This window comes from Cricetulus griseus, chromosome 6 (assembly GCF_003668045.3).
Source record: "Cricetulus griseus strain 17A/GY chromosome 6, alternate assembly CriGri-PICRH-1.0, whole genome shotgun sequence".
NCBI lineage: Eukaryota > Metazoa > Chordata > Mammalia > Rodentia > Cricetidae > Cricetulus > Cricetulus griseus.
This window is the reverse complement of record NC_048599.1, coordinates 154,675,083-154,700,909: the sequence shown is the minus strand read 5'-3', so window position 1 is coordinate 154,700,909 and position 25,827 is coordinate 154,675,083. Positions and strand designations below refer to the sequence as shown.

Below are 25,827 nucleotides of genomic sequence, written 5' to 3'. Positions count from 1 at the left end.
ATCTGCCCCTTGCTCTGCCTTCTTCCACCATGCAAATCCACTCTCTTCATGTACCAAAAAAAAATCTGGTCCCCAAGTGTGGAGGATGAGGAACCCCAGTGCAGAGACACTGAAAGCCTAACCACAGAGAAGCTAAGGAACAGGCAGCCACAGGAGGGAGGGAGGCAACAGACAAAACCCAGTGTGTAACTGACTCAGAAGCACAGGGAGACACAATGGGAGAACATAGAAACAGGGAGAAACTAGAGCAGCAGAATCAGAGAGAACAGGAGCACTTAGGCAGGCAAAGAACAGCTGTCCACGGCCAGAGGGGTGTGTGTGTGCATGCATGTGCACACAGAGATTGTGTTCCTACCCAGGAGGTGTGAGTAAACTGAGTCAGGCCAATGTGGGCAGGCAACTGAGCAGATGACTCAGCTGAGTTTCAGCAAATCAGTTCTGAGCTCCTTCCCACTACCACCTGGCCTGTAACAGTTTCCAGACCCTGCAGGAACATGGTTACCACAACTGCTTGGTCTCAAGCCGTCAGTGACTCCTCATAAGTTGAGGCTGCCATCAATGTCAGGAGCTATAAGGAGCATACCCAGAACAGGGAACGGAGAGGCTGGCAAGACCCACCGCTGCATGGCACCTCGCCTTAGGGTTATGAGGAAAGGACAGTGACTTCCATGCAGTGTCTACTGGCATCTCCTTTCCCACATCCCCAAATACACAGAGGCCCCATTTTCCTCCAAAAAGTTGTTTTTTGTCTTTTTTAAATAATGTGAAAATGTCACGCGAAGGTTTGAATCAGAGACCCCTCCAGGGGCCAGGCTTGGGGGTAAGGGGAGACGCAAGATTGGGGCCCAGGTTCCTGAAGCAAGTGGCCCTCATGAGGCCAGGAGTGGGTCAGGAGGGACCGCCGCTGTGCCAGGGGCTCCAGGCCCAAAAGAGTTCAGTTCAGTTCCAAGAAGTGTGGCTATCCAGCGATGGGGCTTCCTGCCTCATGTGGCTCCGAGGGGGTCAGGGGGATCAGGGGACCCATCTTGGGGGCTGGGTGGAGGGCCTGGGCCTCCTGTTTGGCACATGGTGGAGGAGAGGGAGGGCCCAGCCTCGGGTGCCTCCCCAGAGGCTGTGTCAGTGTCAGGGGCAATGGCTCCATCGTCCACACAAGATTCTGCTCGCAAACCCTCTTCTTGGGGTGCAAAGGGACTGGGTCTTTGGGGAGTCAGTTCTCCACGGGGCCTGAGGATAAAGAGTAGAGAAAGGATGGGAATCATCAAAGGAGACAGGTTTACAGCTTCCAACTCATCCAAGGTGAAGGCCCAGTAGTGGCACCACACCCATCCCATCCTCTGTCCTCATCCAGCAACATTGGCCTCAAATGTTCCAGGTACCATTATAGCCAGGGTCTTTGCATCTACTGTTCCCAGCGTCTAAAATGCTCTCCCAGGGAATTCAGGTCCCCTCTTTAGAGGCCTTTCACAACCATTCTGAATTATCTTGCTACCCTTGGATTTTTTCCTCAGGTACCCACTCTGGTATTAAATATTAATGTCTCTCATTCCAGTTATTATGGAAGAACCTCGTGTCTACCTGTACCTCCACTGCATAGGAGTATGGAACTAGTCTATCACACAGTACCTTCACCAAGAATATTTGGCAGACCATCCTCCAGCCTCCCCAAACACCTTGACAGTCTGATTCATTCTCTGAATCTAGAACATCAGGGCCAGTGGGACAACAGTCAGCCCTTCTTCACACTTTTGTGCTGACAGCTGAGAGCCTGGCCAAAGTGAGGTATCAGAGCCCATTTCCTCCTTGAATGGAAAGCGTGGCCATCCTTTTCAAAGACATGGGATAATTTCCTCACTCAGAACCTGGTGTAAAGATGGAACACACGGGAGTGCCCAGGGGAACCTACAGTGGCTGGGGAGACAGACATACTTAGCAGCTTCCCCGTCCATGCCTGTCAGGAGTATCTGTGATAGCAGCCAAGGATTTGGGGCTTTATACCACTGGGTCCTCCATCTCCACTCCTGGTGACTAACAATGAGGTCATCCTGCCAGCCATGGCCCTGACTCACTAGCTAGCTAGTGTTCCCACATCCTGCCCAGTATTCCTGGGGGTCCTGAGATAGAGATTTCAGGGAGTAATATTTGGGGTGACTTGGAGGGATGCAGGCCCAATCCTGTCTTTCCCTTGACTCTGCCCTGCTTCCGTCTCCCTATGCCTAGCTTACTCACTAGCCTCTCCCCAGCCTGGACTCTTTCCCAGCCTCTCCCCAGACACCCATCCTCTATTTTTCTTCCATCCCCAGGCCACAGCCCCTCCCTTGCTTACAATCCTTGAGGGTTCACTAGCAAAGTTCAAGTCCTTCATTTATTTTTTAATCATCATATATTTCGGTTTTTCGAGACAGGGCTTCTCTGTGTAGCCCTGACTGACATGCAACTTGCTCAGTAGACAAGATTAGCCTCAAACTCAGAGATCCACCTCCCTCTGCCTCCCAAGTGCTGGGATTAAAGGCATTTAGCACACCAGGCCACAGGTCATTTAGAATCTGTCCCATCCTGGGGCTGGAGAAGTGGCTCAGTGATTAAGAGCACTGGCTGCTCTTCCAGAGTACCTGGGTTCAGTTACCAGCACCCAGTTCACAACTGTCTGTTATTTCAGTTCTCAGGGACCCTATGCCCTCACACTAACATATATATAAGCAAAACACTAATGCACATAAAATCATTAAAAAATAATCTGTTGGACTGGATGGCTCAGGGGTTAAGAGCAGTCACTGCTCTTCCAGAGGTCCTGAGTTCAATTCTAGCAACCACATGTTGGCTCCCAACCATCTGTAATGAGATCCGGTGCCCTCTTCTGGAGTGCAGGACACTGTATACATAATAAATCTCTTTAAATAAGTAAATAATAATAATGTGTCCCATCCCTCTACCTCACTCTGACTCTGCACCCTCAGAAGCCTCAGGTACCCTGGCCTGTCTTTTGTTCCTTGAACTAGCTAAACTCTACTGCCTCCAACCTTTATGCAAGTTGCACACAGCTCTGCGTCAGGAACACCATCACACAAGCTCCAGGCTGCACGTCCATCATAACACTCGGGAGCATAATCCACTATCATCCCCGTTCTATGAATGAGAATGCTGAGGCAGAGAGGGACACTGGCCCACATTACATCCCTGAAAAGTCAGGACCAATCCTGGGCGTTCGACGTGGTGGCCAATAGGGGGACAACCGAGAGGCTCCAGGACCACAAGGACTCAGCAGATGCTAACCACGAGAGGGCAGCACATAGGGCCAGCTCTACACTGTACTATGTGCCTCCTCCTGTGCCTCCTCTCCGTAAAATGATGGGACTAGAATCCACTCTAAGTATCACAGTGAGGACTGAGCGGGTTGCAAAGTGGCAGGTCGCTGTGAGCTCGCTGCCGTTATAGTGACTCCTGTCTCTGGGGGTCTACCATATCCTCTGCGGGTTTTAAGTGCCCTCGGGGGAGAGATGGAGATCCAGCAAGGTGTCTGGGCCAAGAAAAGGGCAGGAGAGAGCGCACATGGGCTAAGAACTGAGGCTAAGAGACGAATGTAACCGTCTGTGAATGGGAACCAACTGGTCTGAGCTGAGGTGTCAGTATGACTGGGTGGAGGGACAGAGGAGAGAGGGACAGGAAAATTATAAGATAGGCAAGGCAAGGGAGAGCAGATTGGGGAGGGATTGGGGCAGGGTCCAGCTGGAAGCACTGTACCTGCGGGCCGGGCGTCGGGAGCCCGGGTGGGAGGCCCCGGGGTCTCCAGCGCAGGTGAGACGGAGAAGCGGGAGAAGCACAGGGGGGGCCCGGGCGGGGGGAGGAGGGGGAAATCCTCCGCCCACTCGAAACTGCCGCCTAGGAAAGGAATGCACCAGCCTTAGAGACACACCAGACTTGCAGACCAGCCCAAGGCTGCCTTTAGCCCCACCTCCAGTAAGACCCCGCCCCTCCCACTTAATATGCCTCCCGGCCCCTGGGCGCCTCTACCAGGGCTTTTCTTCCCGAGCTCCTCCCAGGATGGATGCACTCCTGGGCTCTATCGTCCTCTTCCAGGTGCCTTCCTAGCCCCGCCCTCCCTATAGGACACGCCCATTGCGTAATAAGGCCTCATCCTCCCTTCCCAAGCCCCGCCCTTCCGCAGTCTAAGCCGTGGGCTCCGCCCCTCACCAAAGCCGCTGTCGTTGTTGGGAAACCCATCTCCTGGGGTGGCGGGGTGGGGAGGCGTCGGGGGCGCTGGGGGTGTTGATGGGTCCGTGTCCCCCTCGGGGGTGCCCTGGACGCTCAACTCGTTGGTTGGAGTCTCCTGTGAAAGTAAGGGAAAGAAACGTAAAGGAACGAATTGTCACATCCCAATCACAGCATCTCCAAGGAGCAAAGCAATATCCAAAGATATTGCTAGGGCTTTTAGCGCCCCAGCCTGTAACCACTGACATCATACTGTGTGGCGAACTGGATGTAACCTTCATCTGCCTTCGAAGCTTCTGAGGAGCCTTATTCTCAGCCTGGCCTTTGTTCCTTACCTGACTGAAGCCGCACCCAGCTCAGGGATTCCCTCCTGTTTCATAAATTCAGCCTGCACTCAGAGCCCTTAACCCAAGACACAGCTCTGAACCCCATGCCACCACCTCCAAGATGAGGGCTGCAGAGATCCAAACTGTGTCTGAGAACTAACAACCTGCTCCTGGGTCCCTCCCGGAGACAATGACCCCAGCCCCCACTCAAACTCTCAAAGTCCCACTTTGAGGTGGGCAAGGTGGCTCTCACCTTTAATCCCAGCATTTGGGAGGCAAAGCAGGTGGATCTCTGAGTTTGAGGCCAGCCTGGTCTACAAAGTGTATTCCTGGACACCTGGGGCTACACAGAGAAACCCTGTCTCAAAAAATCAAATTAAAAAGTCCCATTTTGGGGCTGGAGAGATGGCTCAGAGGATAAGAGCATTGCCTGCTCTTCCTGAGTTCAATTCCCAGCAATCACATGGTGGCTCACAACCATCTGTAATGAGATATGGTGCCCTCTCTGGCCTGCAGGAAGAATACTGTATACATAATAAATAAATCTTAAAAAAAAAAAAAAAACAAAGTCCCACTTTGACATCCCAGGTCCCTGAACCTGGTACCTGACCCTGTTCTCCTCGACTATCTCAGACCTCAGACAGTCTCAGTCCATCAGACCTCAGATTTTCTTTTCAACAGTATGGAGCTTTCAAGTCCCAGTTACTTTGTTTTATAATATGTTTGTTCATTTGTTTGTTCCAGACAGGGTTTTGATATATAGCCCTGACTGACCTGTACTCTATTCAGATCAGGCTGGCTTTTAACTAGAGATTGTCACTGGGCGGCGGTGGTGCACCAATTCCGGAGGCAGAGGCAGGCGGATCTCTGAGAGTTCGAGGCCAGCCTGGTCTACAGGACAGTCAGGGGCTACACAAAGAAACCCTGCCTCAAAAACAAACCAACAAACAAAACACCTAGAGATTGTCTTGCTCCTGCCTTCTGAAAGTAGGGAATTACAAACCTGAGAGACCAAGTCAAGCCAACTCCATCTTAAACTTCCACGTGATAAGACCCGCTCCATCTAAAGCCCAACCCCAAGGGGCTAGAGATGGTGAGAGGCTAAGAAGTATAGCCCTTGTCCAAATGACCAGGGTTTGTTACCCAGCCACCCCAGGCACTCGAAGCTTATGGCCTTTGGTGGGACCCGCACTCATGAATATACACAAACATACACTATTAAAAATTAGAGTCAACTCCACAGAAGCCCCAAAGCACTAGACTCCGCCCTCAGTGGATTCGGGCCCTCTCCCATGCTCTTCAGTATTTAATCTCTATTTTTTCTCCTAGCTTGTCTAAGCTGCTACCTGACAGCCTTCTAGACCCACCAACACTCCTCATGTCTCTCCTAGCTCTCCAGGTCCCTTCGCATCACAAGCTCCTACCCCATTCCTGGTCCTACTCCTCTAGGCTCGCCCCACCCAACCTTGCCCAGTCCCCTTGCACCTCAGGTCCCGCCCACTAGGTTCCACGTCCCCCTCCGGGCTCCACCCTGTGACTGGGCTGCCCAGGGCTCCAGAAGGTGACTCTCCCTCCCGCGCCCCTTCACCAGGACCACCGGGGGGTCCGCCTCCCTCCAGTCCTGCTGCGGTCTGCCCTGAGGCCTCGCTCGCCGGCTCGCTCGCTCGCTCACCTGGTCGAAGAGGTAGACGGTCACGTCCCCGTGGAAGGAGACCATCTTGCGCTTCCTCTCCAGCTCGCTGTCCTCGGGTTCGTCGGCCGCGCGTGGAGACTTGAGCAGCCCCCGCAGCGGGCGGGCCGTGTCCGCGTCGACGCTGCTCACCACAACGGGCACTGGGGCTTCCAGCGTCCTCCCGGGGCCCCGAGAGCCCGCTGCCTCCTCGTCCTCCTCGTCCTCGTCCTCGTCCTCCCCGTCCTCCTCCGCTGGCCCCGGCGCCCCCGCCCCGACGGCCTCCCCGCCAGCCGCCCCTGCGTCCGCGCCCTCCCAAGGTGGCCGCCGCGGGCCCGGGCCCGGGAACGGCGTGAGCGTGAGCGGAGGGAGCGCCAGCGAGAGCCGGGAGAGTTTGGCTGCAAGGGGAAAGACAGGTGAGCTCCTGCCCCGACACTGATCAGACTCTTTGCACAGCTGTGTGCTCCTGGGGGCCTCTCTGTGTGCAGAGTGAGAGAGACCCCCTCCCCACTGCAATTCATGATGACCTCAGCACCCAAAGCAACAGGCTTCTCCCACAGCACCTGGGCCCAGCTGGTCTCTGCAGTCTGTCCCCACCTCAGTCAGGACTCCCTGTTCTTGCCCCCTCTCAACATTTATATATGACATTATGGCTGCCCGTTCTCCAGGTCTGGGGGTCCCCAGACCTGAGCCACCTCTTGCAGCCAAGCACACATGCTTTGGTCACACTCTCCTTCCTAGCACAGCAGTTCAGCCCTGGTTAGTGTACCTAACCTCGAAACAGCTTTTGGTCTGTACAGATTGGCATGCTCACAATCCCTGGGGTTAGAGTTCCCTACAGAAGGGAAGTTCCTCCCTGCCTGGCCTTTGGACGCCACCTCCCAGCACTTTCTCTGCCCCAGAAGTCCCCAAGGCCGCTTTCCATCCGGTCCTACCCCACTCTTCCTTTTACTGTGTTGCTCACCAAGGCATCCACCTCTCTGGGACACCTCCCAGGCAAAAGAAAAGGGCCTCCTTCCTCCATCGGTGCATAAGCAAAGCACCGGCAGGCACTATGGGTAGTGTAGGTGAGGCCACCTCCTACACCCACATTTCACTGACCTATTGCTGCTCTCTAAATGTGCCGAGCTAGTGCCCAGCTTGACCCTGGCCCTGCCATCCACTCTGTTCCTAGGCCCTCCTTCACTTTTGTTCAAAAGGTGCCTTCTCGGTTTGGTGGCATGAGAGTCATACTGTAGTCACAGTGCTGTCCAGAGTGGTTGGTAGGCACGTTAGGTTGGAGTGATAGCCTTTAGCAATCATAAAGGCTTCCCAGGGAAGTTTGTGTGAGAAGTTCCCTGGGTGGAAAAAAGTAAGCCTAGCCTCTTTTTACCCAGCAGCCCTAAGCCAACCCAGACTCTCTGAGATATTTTAGTTTACCCAATAGGATACATGACCCTGGTGTCTTCCTAGACTCATGGGTGGGGTGCCAGTGCAGAACAGGAACAGAGCAGAATAGTCCAGAACCCTGAATAGTATTTCAGGAACTTGGGGGGCACCATGTCTCCTGAGGTGTCACTGTGTGGCTCACCCTTCTGCTCTAGCCTCTCAGTGGCTCCTCAATACTTGCCCACCAGAGTGGGCCAGGGCAAAGCCTGAGCCCCGCTGGGGTCCAGCTGCGGGCAACCCATTGCTTCCTCTGAATCTTGTGTGTGTGTCTGCGTGCATGTAATTTTGTATGTGTGTAGGCTCCCGTGAACAGCAGCACGAGTGCAGTAGTCAGGGAACAATTATGGGGCTCAGTTTTCTCCTTCAACCATGGTCCTGGGAATCAAACTCTGGGCATCAGTTTTGGTGGCAAGTGTCTTTAACTTTAACTGCTGAGCCACGATGCCTGTCTTTTTTTTTTTTTAAAGTGTGTGTGTGTGTGTGTGTGTGTGTGTGTAGGACAGAGAACATCCTTGGGTGTCTTCCTCAGTACACCCACATCCTTTGAAAAAGGGTCACTCACTGGCCTTGAGCTCACCAATTAAGCTGGAATGGCTGAGCACTGAGCTCCAGCAAGCCTGACTCCACTTCCCCAGCACTTTTTTTTAAAACCACACCTAGTTTATGTGGCTTTTGGGGATCAGTTCCTCAAATTTGTAAGACAAATACTTTATTGACTGAGCCATCTCACCAACCCTCCTGCTTTGTCTAAGACAGGATCTCACTATATATCTCTGGCTGGCCTGGAACTAGATAGGTAGCCCAGGCTGTCCTCCAAACCAAAGCTATCTTTTTGTTTCACTCTCCTAAGTGCTGGTATTACAGACACGTGGCACCACTCTTGGTTACTCTCCCCTTATAGGAGCCCTCTCATGTCCCTGGCCAGCAGCAGCAGACCTCTGAACTGCCTGCAACGTCCAAACATCCAGAACACTGATCTAACAAGAAAAAGTAGCAAATTCAGCAACATCCATAGCCTTCAAGGGAGTGGCTATTCCTCACACAGGGCACTTTCCTCACCTGTTCCCCCAGCCCTCTTCTGGTTCCAGACTAGGAGACCCTATCTACACAAGCTTAACTAACAAAGACAGGCTTCCACTATATCACAGAGCTCAATGGTGACAATTTCGCCATAGCACTGGGCGGTGGTGGTCCAGGCCTTTAATCCCAGCCCTAGGGAGGCAGAGGCAGGCAGATCTCTGTGAGTTTGAGACCAGCCTGGTCTTAAAAAACAAACAAACAAACAAAAAACAATTTGGACATAGCTAAGGAAGGGCTTTGCTAAGGCCTGCCCCTCACAGCCCCCTTGCCAGGAAGGGGCTTCCCTGTCATCCATTTTTGACAGTTGGAAGAAACTGAGACCCAGAACAGTAAAGACCTGTTCTTAGGAACACAGATGGGAACACAGCCAAGGCTAGGCCCAAGGTACGATGACTCCTGGGTAGACATTCATAGTGCCTGGCCTATTCAGCCTTTCCTCCTGACCTCCTCTGCCCCAGCACCTGGCCACCTCCTCACCTTTGATCTGCTCGCTGTTCCCCTGAGGGGGTCCCAAGTCCAAGAACAAACGTGGCATCTCGGGGCCCTTCCTCTCCAGCTTGGGGGGGTCCTCGTCTACGCTGAGGGCCGTGTCTCCTCCGAGCCTGTTGTCTGGGACCTCTGGCTCTTCCTCGGGGGCCACCTCCGGCCTGGATTTCAGGGGCACTGGCTCCGGCCTCCTCTGCTTGGTCCCCAATGGCTGTGGCGGAGGTGGCAGTGGTCTCGAGCTGTCTACCCATCCGGCCTTTGCGTCCACGCCGCTTGCGGGGCCGCCGGCGGGGACCATCCCCGCGCCCCCCTGGGCTCGGCCCCCACTCCCGAGGTCCAGCTTCCCAGCCCCGGGGGCTCTCAGTGCCCCCCCAGTCTCGTGGACTCTCCACTCGGTCCCGGGTTCCGGATTCCCGCTCTTGGGGACTGGGCCAAGCTGGCCAGGGACCGTCTCCAAGCCGTTCTGGGGCAAGGCTGCCTCGCAGGGCGCAGGGGCTTGATCCAGCAGGATCTCGGGAGCTTGACCCCCAGTCTCGGGCATCTTCTCCCAGGGCCCTGGGGCTCTCCGAGGTCCAGTCTCTGGCGGCCTCTCCATGTTCCTGGGCAGCTTCAGGACCCCATTCTCTGCCACCTTCTCCTCGATCTTTGGGGACATCAGAACGCCATTCGCCAGCACCTTCTCCTCGGCTTCTGGGGACATCGGCTCCCCATTCACCAGGGCTTTCTCTCCTCTCTCGGGAGATTCCAGGCCATTCTCCGCCACCTTCTCCTTCGTGTCCGGGGCTCCCAGCTTCCCGTTCTCCAACACTGTCACCCCGTTCACCGGGAGGTTCCAGCTGGGGACTATCTTCCTGCTGCCCAGGGATGTCAGGTCCCTGTTCGGGCCTGGGCCCTTCTCTCTGTTCGCGGGACTTCTCCCCGCCTTCCTGGGTCCTGTCTCCCCGGGTGTGGACCCCTTGTCCCCTAGGAGGTTCTTTGTCACATCCTCCCGTAGGGACATCAGCAGCTGCTCGGTGCTCACTTGAACTACAAAGGTTGACTTCTCCTGGGCCCCTGGGAGTGGGAGGGGACCCGGGTCTGGGGGTGGCCGGGGCGCTCCTGGGTCGGGTGGCTCGGGGGGAGCCCGTGGCCGAGGGACCCCTTCCTCCTCGGCCGCCCCCCCACCTGGGAAGGCTCCCTCGGGGGAAAAAGGGGTCTCGGTCTCGTAGCCGCTGTCCCCGGGCTTGGGGCCCGGAGACGACAGGCCGGAGCCTGGACTGGCCAGGGCCGACGGGGGTCGGGGGACGCGGCCGGTTCCGTGGGGGCCCGGGGAGGTGGCGGCGGAGGGGGGGGAGCGGGAGGCGGCCCCCGCCCGGGGTACTGGGGCGCTGCGGCCCCCATAAGGGGGTCCAGAAACTCGGAAGGGGCTGAAGGGGGGGGGACCAGGGGCAGGTCGGCCAGGGAGCCCCGCTCGGCACGCAGGGAAGAGTCGTCCTCTGGGGGGTGGGGACAACCAAGGGCGGGGTGCCCCCCCCAGCCGGCCACGGCGTCCCCCCGCTCCAATGGCAGGCAGGAACAGGGACCCTCGCGACTGCACAGGGGACAAGGGAGAGGACCCCGGTGGCTGGGTCCCCCACCAAGGCTGCTGCTGTCCTCGCCTGGGGAGCTCTCTTCTTCCTCTTCCTCCGCCCAGGGTGCGGTACCCTGTTCCCCAAGCACCTCGGCAGGATCTCCTGCCAAGGTCTCTCCAGCGCCCCGGCCCTCGGGGTCCCAGCCACTCAGCAGGAAGCCACCTGATCCGGAGGACTGGGCCTGAAAGGGTCGGGGCGCAGGGAAGAGGGGGGAGGCCCAGGTCTCGGACACCAGCTGGGGGACCTCGGAGGGAGCCTGGGAGGCCTGGGGACCTGGTACGCCTGGGTCCAGCGGGTCCCAGTCGTTGGGGAAGAGGGGCTCTGGTGGAGAACCATGTTCCTCCAGGCGGATGTAGTACTCACTGCTCACCGAGGGACTGCGTGCGCTGATGACCGGCAGCACGCTGGGCGTGGACAGCGCCTCATAGAAGGGGTTGGATGGGTTGGTGTGGGGCGCAGGAGGCGCAGAGGCGGGCTGCCAGGAAGGTGCACCCCCACCCCGGCCTGCCCCGCGCCGGGCCTTCTCCCACAGGCACTCAAGGTTGAGGCCTCGGCTGCTCTCGGTGACCGTGAGTACATCATCTGGGTCAGCCCCGGGGAAGCCATCTAGAAGAGGGAACTGAGAAGACAGGGTTCCCGGGCGCGGCGCACTATGCGAGGGGGGCCAGGGCCAGGGGAAGGGCCCATCTCGGGGAGGGGGTGGTGGTGGAGGGGGTCTGGGGGGTCGCTCAGACAGCAGGTAAGTGAGCTGCAGCTGGAGATCAGAGGCTGAGGGGCGTTGGGCTGGCGGCCGCCAGCAAGACTGTAGGATGTCATACCTGGGAGACAAGGGAGGGGACAATGAAGAAGGCAGAACTCCAGGGCCAGTAGGAGAGGAACAAAGGCCAACAAAGAGAAACAGTCAAAGACCATGAGGCAGAGGGAGTGGGGTGGTGTGGTGGCGCTGAGTGAGGAGAGGTTGTGAGGTCAGGTGCAGACTGAGAGGGTAAGGCAGAATTCCCACATGCCACTCCTCTGCTTCAGTTTTCACACTTCAGGCATCAGGTAGGTGTTAGGGTGGTGACAGGTGCTCAGTGCCTGGGACAGGAAGTAGGGCCTGAGATAGACCCTCGAGTCAGGTGCCTTACCAATAGTCAGCATAGGGCAGTTTGAGCCTGGGCCGGGCCAACTTGACGTGCTGCTGGCGGACAACGAAGGCTAGGACCTCCTCATCGGATAGGTGGCGGTAGGGCTGCGCCCCGAACTCGAATAGCTCCCAGAGTGTCACCCCCAGTGACCTGTATGGGAGGTCAGAGGTCAGAGGTCAGGGAGCAGTGGAGCCCCATCCCCCAGGTGCCACCTGTGGCCTCACCAGACGTTGCTCTCACGGCTTTGATCCACCAGCACGAAGCTGCCATGCAGTTCGCCCAGCAGCTCCGGTGCTGCCCAGCGCAGTGGTACCCATAGGCGCTCGGGTGTCAGGTAGTAGTCTTCCTGGGGGCGGGCGGGGTCAGCAGGTCAGCAGGCGACACATACAGGTCCACAAGCACAGACACACGCATACGCACTGCCCACCTTGTAATTGCTATGGGCCAGCCCATAATCTCCGATGCGAACAGTCAGGTCTGAAGTTAGCAGGCAGTTGCGCAGCGCCAGATCGCTGCGGGATGGGGAAGGCGGAATGAAGAGAAAGCCCTAAATGCCTCTCCTTCCCTTTCATCACCCTGATCTTCTTGTGAAGGTTCCTTCTCTCCTGACTCCTCCCTCCTCCTCCGCCACCACCATGCCACCTGCCCTGTTCCTCTTCTGGGTCCTTTCTCTGTCCTGACTCCTATCTTCCACTGGTGGCTCCTCCCCTAAATCCCCCCCCTCTACTAACTCTTCCCTCTCCCTTCACTCCCCACCTTCTCTATCTCCCCTCTCTCTGCTGTACAGCCTTCCTTTCTGCCTCCTCCCTCCCTGACTCTATCCTCCTCACCCAGTGTGTTCCCTTCTCTCCTAACTCCATCTCCTTTTCTGACTCCTCTCTCTGTCTCTGTCTCTGTCTCTGTCTCTCTCCAGTGTCTCACTGTGTAGACTTGGCTGTTCTAGAACTTGCTATGTACACCAGGCTGGCCTCAATCCTGCTGGGATCCTCCTGCCTCAGCCTTCTGAGTGCTGGGACTACAGGCCAGATCCAAAAATACCCAGTTTGCGGGCTAATTTCCCTCTCCTTTGCGGCTCCCTGCCACCTTCAGAACTTCAGTGTGCCTGGCCCTTTAGAGTCATCCCTCTTCCTGGGTTCTTCCCAGTGTCCTCTGCTGTGGACACCTAGCTTACCTGTGCACGTAGTTATGGGAGTGCAGGTGTGCCAGTCCCCGGGCAATCTCCAGGCCCATCCTCTGCAGTGTCCGAAGGTCTCTAGGGGGCAGTTCCGGGGACATGCCCTCAGGTGGCCTCTGGGCCCGGAGGTATCTCTTCAGGTCTCCCTAGGAAGGAAACAAGGGTAGTTCAGCACAAAGTAGCCTCTGCCCCACGCTGGGCAGCTCCTCTAAGCTTCAGCTTCATTGGTCAGATGTTTGCTACACATTCATGATACCCTGGATTCAATCCCTGGCCCCCAAAAATATGAAAAGGAAAAAGAATGCCAGTGCAGCTATGCAGGTGACCATAGTAATGAGACACAACAACCCCCACCCCAAGTCCTTCCAGCTCCCAGCAGCCCTCCCATTCCCTAGGCCCTCACCAGCTGGCAGAATTCCATGATCAACAGGAAAGGCAAGGTCTCAACACAGACGCCCAGGCACTGGAGGACATTGGGGTGCTGCAGGCTCCTTTAAGGGACAGAAAAGGAGCAGCCTGTGTCCATTCCACAGAGCCTCACCTCATCAAAACTTTTCCCAGGCCACAGACCTGACCTGGGTGTTACATCTCCCCTTCGGGTTGTCCCAAATCTGCCACTGACATGTTCACAACTCTCTATGCCCCCTGCCCCAGGAGTCCCATAAGACCCTCACTCTCTGGTGTCCCAGCTACTCACTGGCCAATCTCCACTTTGCCACCACTCTGGCCCTTTGCACTTACAGCCATTTCTATAGGGGACACTCTCTCCTCCATTTTTCTTAAAGTTTTTCTTTTTCACTCTGGGTCTCCCCATATAGCCCTGGCTGTCCTGAAACTTACAATGTAGACCAGGCTGGCTCCAAACTCACAGAAATTTGCCTGTCTCTGCCTTCTAAGGGCTGGGATTAAAAGTGTGCACCTCCATGCCTTGCCTTCACACTTGTTTCTTTTTCTTGCTTTTTCGAGACAAGGTTTCTCTGTGTAGTTCTGGAGCCCATCCTGGAACTTGCTCTGTAGACCAGGCTGGCCTCCAACTCACAGAGATCCATCTGCTTCTGCCTCCCGAGTGCTGGGATTAAAGGCGTGCACCACCAATGCCTGGCTGTTTCTTTTTTTTAATAATTAAATTTATGTGCATTGGTGTTTTGCCTGCACGTACGTCTGTGTGAGGGTGTCAGGTCTTAGAGTTACAGACAGTTGTGAGCTGCCATGTGGGTGCTCGGAATTGAACCTGGGTCCTCTGGCAGGACAACCAGTACACTTAACCACTAAGCCATATCTCCAGCTCCTCATGTTTTTAGAATTATGTGTACATGTGTGTGGGTATGGGCATGTGACTGTAGTGCCCATGAAGGCCAGGAGAGGGCATCACATCTTCTGGGACTGGAGTTATAGGCTATTTGACTTAGGTGCTGGGAACTAAACTCAGCTCCTCTAAAGATGGAGCAGCACACATTCTTAACTACTGAGCCGTCTCTGCAGCCATTCTTGTCTCTGCGACCGCTTAGGCCCCAGCTTCAACACAGTCTCCCAAGTGGCTTCACTGCCTCATCATGCACTGGGTCTGAATCCTTCAAGACTCCCAGGGAAGTCCCTGTGCCTCCTTTGCTTACTTCCTCTGATGGATGGAGGCAGTAACTTCCATATACATCATGTGGAAAGCATGCTGTGTGGGAGCTGGTCGTGGTGAGGGGTGGGTCCTGCTATTCTGTGTATTTAAGATAGGGTTTCATTTTGCAGCCCAGTCTGCCTGGGAGCACACAATCCTCCTGCCTCAGCCTTCAGAGCGCTGTGATATCTGGTAGGTGTACACCATCAGACCTACCATTATTGTTGCTTTTATTCTAACACTTAGATATATGTCTGACTTGATTTCCACCCTCCGTCATGGCTATGTTTGCAGGGCTGCTGGCTGTTGCCCAATGCCAGCACTCTCCATTCTCTCTTGCCTTAACAAGCTTCCCACAGTGCTCTACAAGACTGCTGGCTCCTACAGAACAAGGCCTCCCCAGTCTTTGAAAGGAGCCCTGGCTGGGCGTTGGTGGTGCACACCTTTAATCCCAGCACTTGAGAGGCAGAGGCAGGTGGATCTCTGTGAGTTCGAGGCCAGCATGGTTCTACAGAGCAAGTTCCAGGACAGCTAGGGCTGTTACACAAAGAAACCCTGTCTCTAAAAACCGAAGGAAGGAAGGAAGGAAGGAAGAAAGGAAGGAAGGAAGGTAGGAAGGAAGGAAGGAAGGAAGGAAGGAAGGAAGGAAGGAAGATTCTCTGTCATTGTTACAAACCCTTCTCACCCTTATACCACCAGTGGGGCCAGTGTAGGTGAGTTCTTTCTCTGACAAGGCCAAGCAGATGCCAAGGGCCATTTGGGCACTGTGGGTCGGGCCAGTATGTGTTACAACCTCAGACTGCTAAAATCCCACTTGGTTAAAAGCATGTGCATGGCAGGCGGTAAGGACCAAGTACAATGAGGAGAGAAAAGGCCTGGGCTTCACCACAACTCCGAGGGGCAGAACAAAGACCAGGGTGATCCAGAGGGAATAGCCACTCAAAGAGGTGAAGCAAGGGTCATCCAGCTGGGATCTGAGTTCAGGTCTATGTCTGGATTAGCAAACATCTACCGAGGGCTGATGGGACTTGAAATACGTGTGCTCAGAGACAGAGAGGACCCTGAGCAGCCAGTCAGCCTGTGCTGTCCGACAGAGACGTCTGACATGGGTCAGCTTTGCTGCAACCAAATTTTGGCAATTCCACTCAGGAAATGAGTATTTAAATTCATTTATCTGTAGCCCATGCTGACTTCACATTCCTAGAGTTTCCTGCTTCAGCTTCCCAAGTGTTCTGATTGCAGGGCTGAACCCCTACATGGAGCTTAATGAATTTTGAATTGATTCCATTTAAACTTATTTCAATTAAAGAGAAAGACAGACACAGGCACACAGTAAAGCAAAACAACAACAACACACACTTTTTGAGACAGAATCTCCTGTAGCCCAGCCTGGCCTCAAGCTCACAGTCCTCCTGCCTCAGCATTCGGAGTACAATTGCAGGTAAAGCTCACCGTGCCCGTACAAGGCCCTTCTTACCTGGGGCTGGGGAGCCGAGACTAAAGAAGGGAACATGGCCCCCAGTTCAGCACTAGAGATGAGCAGATAAGAAGTGGTATTCTACAGAGAGGGAGAAGCAATGACAAAGGCCTTGAGGCAGGAGAGCAGCTGCAGAGTATGTGGGTGTGTGTGGGGGGAACTGAGGCCAGAAGGACAGAGGCAAGATTATAGAAGCAGACTATGTAGGGCCTGTGGGCTAGAGGGAGCTGTAGCCTGCCCCAGGAGCTCTGAGGAAGAGCCATGGGAGGTCTAGGAACAATGATGGGCCAGACTCTAATGAGCCCATACACTCCTGAGGTTCAGAGTGGACAGGCTCCCTTTCAACCTGGGAACCCCCTTCCGCATGCTGTCTCCAGCTCTGTCTAGGGAAGACCCAAGATTCCAGGAGGGAACTCCCAGCACTAAAACCATATATAGTCAGGAAGAAATCTGAAAATGGAAGCCAGGTTTGGCACCACACTGGGTTCTGTCCACTTCCAAACATCACCTCCTCTACCTGATATTTTGTTTTTAGAATCCCTGTCCATGGACTTACCTATAGGGCTGAGCCTCTGAGATGAACTTGCGCTGCTCCAAGGGCCCGGCACTAGCCCGGAGCTCCTTCACCACCACCTGAGCTGGCGTGTAGTCTGAGAAAACCTCCCCCAGAATCACCTGGTCAAGGAGTGCTACGATCAGTGCTGACCTGTGCCCAGCCCACCCCCAGGCTAGCTCCATACACCCCACACTCCCAACCACCTCCAGGCCTCCCCTTCATGTCCCACCTCCCTGGTCCCCCACCAGACACGGAGTGAGAGACTCACAGGCCCAGAGTCCGATGCACGCGGGGACGGATGGAAGGATGGACAGACTGACGGACGCGTGGAGAGCCGGGTGGCGAGGCAGAGTGGTCAATGGAGTGAAAGGGAGGCGCTGACCGACAGATGTGGGGGTAGGTGGGTGGGAGTGGGTGAGAGGTGGAGGGAGAGGGGCAGGCTGAGGGGCATGGGGTCTGGGGAGGCCAAGAGCAGATGACAAATGGGGGAAGACACAGAACAGGAGCACAGGCCAGAAATGGATGGATAGCCCCTCTGCCTCCCGCCCAGGCCCTCACCTTCCCAAACCAGCCGCTGCCAATCTCCTGCAGGTAGCTGAGGTGCTGTCGGCTCAGGCCCAGGGGGGTGCTGATGTCTGATGGGGGGGCAGGAGGGGAGGCCCTGAGCTCCTCCTCTCCTTTCCAGGATGCCCCACACCACCACAGTAGGTGGGGTCTGAGATCAGAGTAGACAGCAGTCCCCGTTTATTGGCTGTCTCCAACATTCCATGGCAGGGTCCAGCCTCCTCATTGGCTGCCCATGAGATCTAGAGTCCAATCAGCCCTTCCCTTTGGCAACCCTAGCTCCAAGACTGGTTAGTCAGCTCATATATAGGCTGGCTTCCCAGGTTGAGATCCAGGCTGATGGCACCAGGGCCATCCTGCAGGATTCTGTGGTTTTCTTCGAGATGGTGCGTGTGGCCTCCCTACAAGTTACTTCCCTCTACCCTCCCTGAGCCACGAAAGGAAGCTCTCAGTGCTGGGACCGCGGGATGCTGGGGTGGACGGGCAGTACCTGAGTGTGCAGGCTGCGGGGCAGGCACTGGCAGTGAAACTTCTGCCAGCGGCAGAATGTAGACATCAGGCAGCGACTGTGAGGAGGAGGTCTCCTCCGCAGGGGGGGTGTACTCCCCAGAGCAGTCCTCCCCTTCCGGATTCTCAAACTCCTGGGGTGCGAGAGGGGAAGAATGGGAACACCGGGAGGGGGTGCTGAGACGCCAGCGTCCTACCCTAATTGCCTTCCCACAATTCACAGACATGTCCCTCAAATCTCAGCCCCATTTCCGCTAGAGTGAGGATCCCAAGTTCCCAGGTTTGGGAGTGCTCTGGGACTTCCAGCTCCTTCGCTGGATGGGGTCTTTCTCCCCAGGTTAGTCCCAGGGCACCTCACCTTGAAACGAACATCACCCCGTTTGCAACAGAGACAGGTAAGAAGGAGGAAGATGAAGGCCAGCAGACCGGAGCAGGAAATGAGGACCACAGCATAGGGCGGAGCCAGAGGGGCTCGGCTCAGAGCGAATCCATCTGTGGGCACAAGGCTGGGCTGGGGTCCGGGCTTCAAGACACTGGCTACGGGACTCCATGCCCCGCCCATCCTGGGCTAGTCTTGGACTACAATTCCCATGATGCTCCGCATCCAGGGCCCCTTGGCAGAGAGGCCCGGTGGCCCAACTTATTGTGGGAGTTGTAGTTTAAGGCCTTCCCAGGTGGTTGGGGGTGGGGTCCCTCTTTTCGTCCCAAGCTGGGACCCACCTCCCCACCACCACTCGCCCCAAACGCATCCCCTAACCCATATTTGGATACATTCCAGTGACGAGCACTAGTGAGGCCTGGAGCTCTCAGAATTTATAATATGCTTCCACGGAAAGCTTCATGACCCCCCTCCCAATTGCGGGTTGCTCCAAGATTTTTTGCCCGGAGCTGAATCCCCAGCCCACCCCATGCCTGAAAGGTGACTGAGAACAGTTTCTTTTAAAGACACTGGGTTTGTTCTCTAGCCACAGCCTTAGCCCTGGGGGAGGGCACTCTGCAAAGCCAGAGCTGTGTCCCCCTTAGAAATAGGGTCTCTCTCCCCGAAAGGCCGTGGCCTTTCATCTCCCGGCGCACCCGTGTGCACTCGCGTGCACATGAGCTCACATGCACGCTCACATGCACGCACTCGGCCCGCAGCCCACTCCCCACCCGCCTTGGCTGGTCTCCCTGGCCCTGCAGACCCGCTAGTCCCCGGGGACTGCGCACAGGTGCCAAGCTGGCCCGGTGGGGGTGGGGCGCGGGACGTGAAAGGCTGGACCTACTCACCCGGGTGCGCTGGGGACGCCAGGCAGCCGGAGGCGGAGACGGCCGCCAGGAGGATGAGTGCGCCGGGCGCAGGCATCTTGTCCAGGATGGAAGGGAGGTGGAGGTATCGGCGGCTGGGGAGGAGGGGGGGCGGGCCCTCAGCCCCCAGCCATGGGGACCCGCTCAACCCTGGCCTCCCCCAGCCCAGGAGAGGGGCGGGAAACGCAGGACAGCGGGAGGGAGGGGCTGCTTACGGGCTCAGGTACCCCCCTCCCCCTCCTCGAAAGGACAGACGGATGAAGGGATGGAGAGGCGAACGGAGGAGAGGAGCTAGGGAGCCGGGGTTGCTGGGGTAGGGGGGAGGGGAAGATGGGGGGGGGAGAACCAGGGCCCCGCCCCCGAGGACAATCCGGATTGGGGGAGCAGAGAGCCTGTCAGAGGACGGGTGGGAGGAAGGAGGAGGGAACGTTGTCATGGCAACTGGTTCCCGGTTGCATTGGCTGCCAGGCGGGAGGGGAGAATAGAAACGGGGAGGAGGGACAGAGACCAACAGACCCTTGGCGAGGGTTGGGGGGGCAGGGTCCACAGTGCGTGGCCCTGACACACTGTGACACACCACTGGTGCCCACACGTGTGCTACATGCTAAGATGCAGATATCAAACCCACGCAGCCCACACACAGCTGACACATGTCACAGGAACCTTCACAAGCTCATCACATACAAAGGTGGACAGCCATCAGCAGACGGAGACACGGACACGTCACACACAAAGACACAGGGACAGACCACACTGAAAATGCATGGGCAGTCCAGCCTCCGATTGGGACAGATTCACCCAGCCACACAGGAATGTCCCAGCATAACGCGCGCGCGCGTTACACACACACACACACACACACACACACACACACACACACACACCACAGAGCTCCAAACACAAGAGGTATCACAAAGATCCACACAGACCCTTTGGGTCATGAGGAGGCATGCTGTCATAAACTGGTATTCCTCATAGGAAACAAAGAGCACACAGACATCTCTAGCTCATACATGCAAAGACACTTGCATGCACATAGACACAGGCTGGTCAGTCACATACACGAACATACAAAAACAACACATGCATGTATGTAGCCACTGAGTAGGCACATTGCTCACCCCCAGAGATAAAGCACATCATACCCACATAAGCATATAGGCACACACAGTTCATACATGCAAATTCACACAGTTTATGCAAAAACAAAACCACAGGACAGGGATGCAAGCATGGCCACTGCAAAAGTACAGTCACAAGTATTACACACAAAGGCACACCACCTACCTAAACAGATAGCACGAATGGACACACTCTTTAGACGTGGATACAAGGACTCGTTACTCCACTGCAGCCTCACATCACATACACCAGCACACATGGGCACAAAAGATGCAAAACCGTAGTTTATTTCATGAATTTATTCTTAGCAGGGTCTATTCTGCGCCAGACGTTTCCCAAGGTTTAGAGTATTACGTTTAGATCCTCACAACAGCCCCCCAAGACAGGTGCTTTTATCATGCCCAATGTACAGGTAAGGAAATTGAGGCACAGAGAGGGACAGTCACCTGCTCCATGTGCACAACTGGGGATTGACAAAGCTAAGGATAGAAATTGTCCGTCAGGGACACCAACACATCAGACAAGACATACACACACACATCACGTGCCAGGCTGCAGTCTCGGGGTCCCACCCCACCCGGCGGCACACAGAGCTGCAGACACACCCAGAAGCGCAGACTGCCGCCCTCGGCGAGGATGTCTCCATGATCCAGGAATACCTGCAACTCGTCCCCCCAGCGAGGCTAGACGGGAACTGCGCGCAGCACGGCTCTCTGGGCGCACTGGGAGGAGGGGAGGCCTCACAGGGACTTACTGAGGAAACTGAGGCAGGACATCGTGGGACGGAGGAGCAGCAAGGTACAGGGAACGGGACTGGGGTGAACCGGGAGTGAGCAGGCAAACCTACCTCCCTGGCTGGAGTGCCAGAACCTAGAGGAAGAGAGACTTATGGGGAGTTGTAGGCCTGCGCAGAGTCTTCTGGGAAATGCAGTCCTTGTTGGTCCCGCTGGGACGCTCAGGTTGCGCCACCTGCGGAGATTAGCATGAGGGTAGCAGGCAGGGCGTCTGCTACCCGAGATGAGGTCGGGAAACTTGCTGTTTGTTCTTTAAGTTTGAAAGGGTCAGCTATGAGGCAGAAGTCAGGACTGCCAGAAGGAGCCGGCTGTGACGCCCAGCTCTTCGATCTCCACCGGAGTTTGGTGTAGATTTGCTTTGGTGAGACAGGGCTCACTGTGTACCCAAGCTCTCCTGAAACTCACTCTGTAACTCAGGTCGGCCATGAACTTGCAACAGTCCTCTGGCCTCATTCTCCTGAGTGCTGGGATTACAGGTGTGGTCCAAGCAACATTTTTAAAAAGTATTATTTAATAATATTAATGTGTTATTAATATAATAATTTATTATTATTACTATTATTGGGATGGAGTGAGGTAGAGCCAGCAGAGTGCAGTTACTTCAGAGAACATGCCAATGGTTTTCTTGAGGCTAAGTTTGGTATCCAAACCCTAAGGTCAGGAAGCTTTCTGTCCCAATAGGGTCCGTTCCTGCCATGAGCACTAAGACTATTGAAACAGTGCCTTGCATTGTTGAAAGCGTTTGGATATTGTTGAGGCCACACCTGTGGACGGTTCAATTGTTTTTAGGACATACTTTGTTCCGAAATTTATGATAAAACGTCATTAGAAGGATGTGGTCACTGTGTTGTAGGGTGTGTGTGTGTGTGTGTGTGTGTGTGTGTGTGTGTGTGTGTGTTTACCTGTGCAGGCAAGCGTGGAGACCAGACTGGCTTCAGGTGACCTCCTCAGTCACTCCTCACCTTATCTTCTGAGATAGGGCCTGTCACTGAACCTGGAGTCCATGGTTTCAGATGGGCTGATGAGCAAGCCCCCAGGGTTTGCTTGCTTCTGCCCTCCGTGCTGACTTACAAATGTGCGCTCAATGCTGAGATCTTAACCTGGGCCCCTATACATGCACAGCCAACACTTTACTCACTGAGCCACCTCTCCAGTCCCCTGGGTTCTATCCCCAGACCCACAAAGCCAAAACAAACAAGCTGTAACTACTCACTTTGTCTCTGTGTATGTGTGTGTGTGTGTGTGTGTGTGTGTGTGTGTGTGTGTGTGTTTTGTTTAGGGTTTGGTTTGGTTTGGTTTGAAGAAAAGTTGAGACAGGGTCTCACCATATGGCCCTAGAACTTGCTATGTAAACCAGACTGGCCTCAAACTCATAATGATCCACCTGCCTCTGGATCCTGAATGCTGGGATTAAAGGAGTGTGTCAACACACTCAGAAATTCAGGTTCTCTGCAAGAACAGCAGGTGCTCTTAACCAGTGAGCCATTTCTCCAGCCCCAGTTCTGAGACAAAAGTGGAGGCTTCACTTTTTAGGCTGACTTCACGCTCCTAACAATCTTTTTTGCCTCTGCTTCCCAAATACCAGGACTGTAAGTGTCAGCCACCATATCTACTTTATTTCTCTTATTTTTGATTTTTGATTAGAAAGAAAATTATTTTAAATGTCAATCCCAGGTCCCTCTCCCTCCCCTCCTCCTCTGCCCCCCCCCAACTAACACCCTACCTATCCCATACCCTTTCTGCTCCCCAGGGGGGTGAGGACTGCAATAAGGGGTCTTCAAAGTCTGTTATATTCTTTGGAATAGGGCCTAGGCCGACCCCCTTGTGTCTAAGCTCAGGGAGTATCCCTCCATATGGGATGGGCTCCTAAAGTCCATTCCTCTGGTAGTGATAAGTACTGATCCACTACAAGAGGCCCCATAGATTTCCAAGGTCTCCTCACTGACACCCACATTGATGGGGTCTGGATCAGTTCCATGCTGGTTTCCCAGCTATCAGTCTGTGGACCAAGAGCTCTCCCTTGTTCAGGTCAGCTCTTTCTGTGGCTTTCACCAGCCTGGTATGGACCCCTTTGCTCATCAGTCCTCCTCTGCAACTGGATTTCAGTTCAGTTCAAGGTTTAGCTGTGGGTGTAGGCTTCTACTTCCACCAGCTGCTGAGTGAAGGCTATATGATGTCATATGAATTAGTCATCAATCTCATTATCAGGGGAGGGCATTTAAGGTAGCCTCTCCTCTGTTGCTTAGATTATTAGTTGGTGTCATCTTTGTAGCTCTCCAGACATTTCCCTAGTGCCTGACTTCTCTTTATACCTATAATGTCTCCCTCTATTATATTATCTCTTATCTTGCTCTCTTCTGTTCTTCCCCCAACTCAACCTCTCTGCCCCATCATGTCTTCCTCACCCCTCTTCTTCTCCCCTTCTCATTCTCCTAGTTCCCTCTCCTTTCCCCCCCATTTTTTTGTTTTTTTCGAGACAGGGTTTCTCTGTGGCTTTTGAGGCTGTCCTGGAACTAGCTCTTGTAGACCAGGCTGGTCTCGAACTCACAGAGATCCACCTGCTTCCGCTTCCTGAGTGCTGGGATTAAAGGTGTGTGTCACCAACACCTGGCCCTCAGTTTCTAAAGTAATGGACAGGCACCAACATCCACACACCTTCACAAGACCCAGAGTGATAATCCTCAGGTCAACTGTCACACAAATAGAAAGGACGTTTCAAACAAAGCTAAATGAGGGAAGAAGGATGATTTAGTCTGGGAAAGAATCAGGGCATGTGTCTTTGGGGCGGTGATGGTAAGGCACAGACAGAAGAGAGGACAGAGGCAGGCAGAAAGCAGGACAAAGTATACTGTCAGAGGACACAAACCTGTGCAGGCTTGAAGCATCCTGGGGTCAGTGGGAGGCTGTAGCCACCTCCAAACAGCAGGAAGGTGTAAAGTGAGTGATGTCACAGGGCGCAGTGGTTGCAAGACATATATTTGGGTTCCTTCTCCATCTCCTGGGAGCTGTTGAAGAAAGCTGAGTTATGGAAGGGCAGGAGGTGGCTCTGGTATCCCCTTAGCCTGGTGTGTACCCAACAACTGCAGAGAGCTGGAGCACAGGGAAGGTAAATATCGGCTCCCCTAGCTATGGCCTCCAAGGCAGATGAGCTGGAAGGCAGTGACAACTGCTATAGAGGCACAGTGACGTATCCTCCACATCTCATGTTGGGACCCGTGAAGCTGCCTTAAGAAACAGCATGACAGTTACTCGGAGGACTAAACACAGGCACCATGTGGCCCAGCTAGTTCACATAAAAACTTATACTTGTGAGTCAGGGAAGCACACATTTGGAATCCTAGCACTCAGGAGGTGGTAGGAGTTGTCCTTCTGTATATATGTTTCTCTTATTGGTTAATAAATAAAACACTGTTCAGCCAAAGAGGCAGGAAGATAGGCAGGACTAGAAGACAAGGAGAATTCTGGGAAAGGTAGGCAGAGAGGGCCCACCAGAAGAGTCACCATGTAGGCTGCCAAAGGAGTTAGAGGTCCAGACCGAAGGGACCGAAGGTCCAGTAAGATAAGACCACGTGGAAATACTTAGATGAATAGAAATGGGTTAATAATTAAGACAGAACTAGCCAATAACAGGCCCTAGTCATTGGCCTGTTAACAGTTTGTAACTAATATAAGTCTTTGTGTGTTTATTTGGGGTGAAATGGCTGCAGGAAGCTCCTTTACAGGGAGGTAGAAGTAGGAGTTCAGGGCCAGCCTGTCTCCTGGAGGCCTTGGTTTGTTTGATTCCCTTTCTGTTTATTTATTTATTTATTTGTTTGTTTATTTTTTGAGACAAGTCTCACTATGTGGTCCTGACTAGCCTCAAAATCACAGAGATCTGCCTGACTCTGTCTCCTGAACCTGGGATTAAAGGTGTTCACCACACAAGACTTTTTGTTTTGTTTTGTTAAAAAAAAAAAGATATAATCAAACTCTAAGCCTTGTATATGAATGTCCCCAGCAGCATAGTTTTTTTGTTTTTGATTTTGTTTTTTGTTGTTGTTGTAAAAATATGGGACAACCCCAGGGCCAGTCAGCAGATACATGGACAGACAAGCTGTGGCCGAATCCCACCATGGACCGACAAGCTGTGGCCTAATCCCACCATGGACCTTATTCCATGGCAAAGAACGAAGCCCTGATACCTGCTTCCAGGTGAGTTGGCCTTGAGTGAGCAGAGATCCTCAGTACAACGGCCCCCACAGAATCCTGTGTCCTCTCTGTCACCACCTGACACACAAAGTCCTTCCCTTCTCCATGTTGGTTTTGGCATTTAATCCATCTTTGGTTTCCCATTCTATCTCTGGTATCTAATAGAGAGTCTAGCACACAGTGAGTGCTCAATAAATGTTTGCTAAAGGGAAGAACTTGTCATCATTTTCTGTGGGCTAATTTGTTGACTAATCGAGGCCACAACCTTCTTCTAGCTCAATGATTGGTGGTATCTCTGATTGTCCCTTCCATGGTAGAAGAAGGGCAGAGGGTCTGGGAACTCGACCCTCTGTACCGGTCCAGAGTCCTTTGCAGAGGGCCTTATAGGGAGGGTTAGAGTGACATTTGGGCTTCTGTATCCAGGAGCAGGATAAAGCTGGGGCAAGATAAGAAGGATGATCCAATTCATAACTCCAGGAAGTGAGAAGTAGCTAGGGCATTTAGGAAACACCCACTGTCCCTAAACCTCATAGTATTGTGGGGCATTCACCAGAGAGGACTGACGGACATGGGTTTAAACCAATAGAAAGTCCTTATTAACTTACCAGCCACTGTTCTGA

General features: G+C 54.4%; 1 protein-coding gene across 1 annotated transcript; it reads right to left on the bottom strand.

Moving 5' to 3' along the window:
- Nucleotides 1-1,065: 1,065 nt before the first annotated feature.
- On the bottom strand, nucleotides 1,066-19,313 carry Lmtk3 (lemur tyrosine kinase 3). Its single transcript, XM_035446452.1, is given in 16 exon segments — nucleotides 1,066-1,224; nucleotides 3,739-3,876; nucleotides 4,189-4,324; nucleotides 6,205-6,599; nucleotides 9,187-10,473; nucleotides 10,476-11,623; nucleotides 11,933-12,082; nucleotides 12,157-12,278; nucleotides 12,360-12,444; nucleotides 13,104-13,252; nucleotides 13,510-13,597; nucleotides 16,749-16,867; nucleotides 17,307-17,383; nucleotides 17,803-17,953; nucleotides 18,178-18,311; nucleotides 19,086-19,313. Coding segments are annotated over 16 exon segments (4,272 nt in total). The 5' UTR covers nucleotides 19,162-19,313; the 3' UTR covers nucleotides 1,066-1,207.
- Between the last annotated feature and the right edge of the window lie 6,514 nt (nucleotides 19,314-25,827).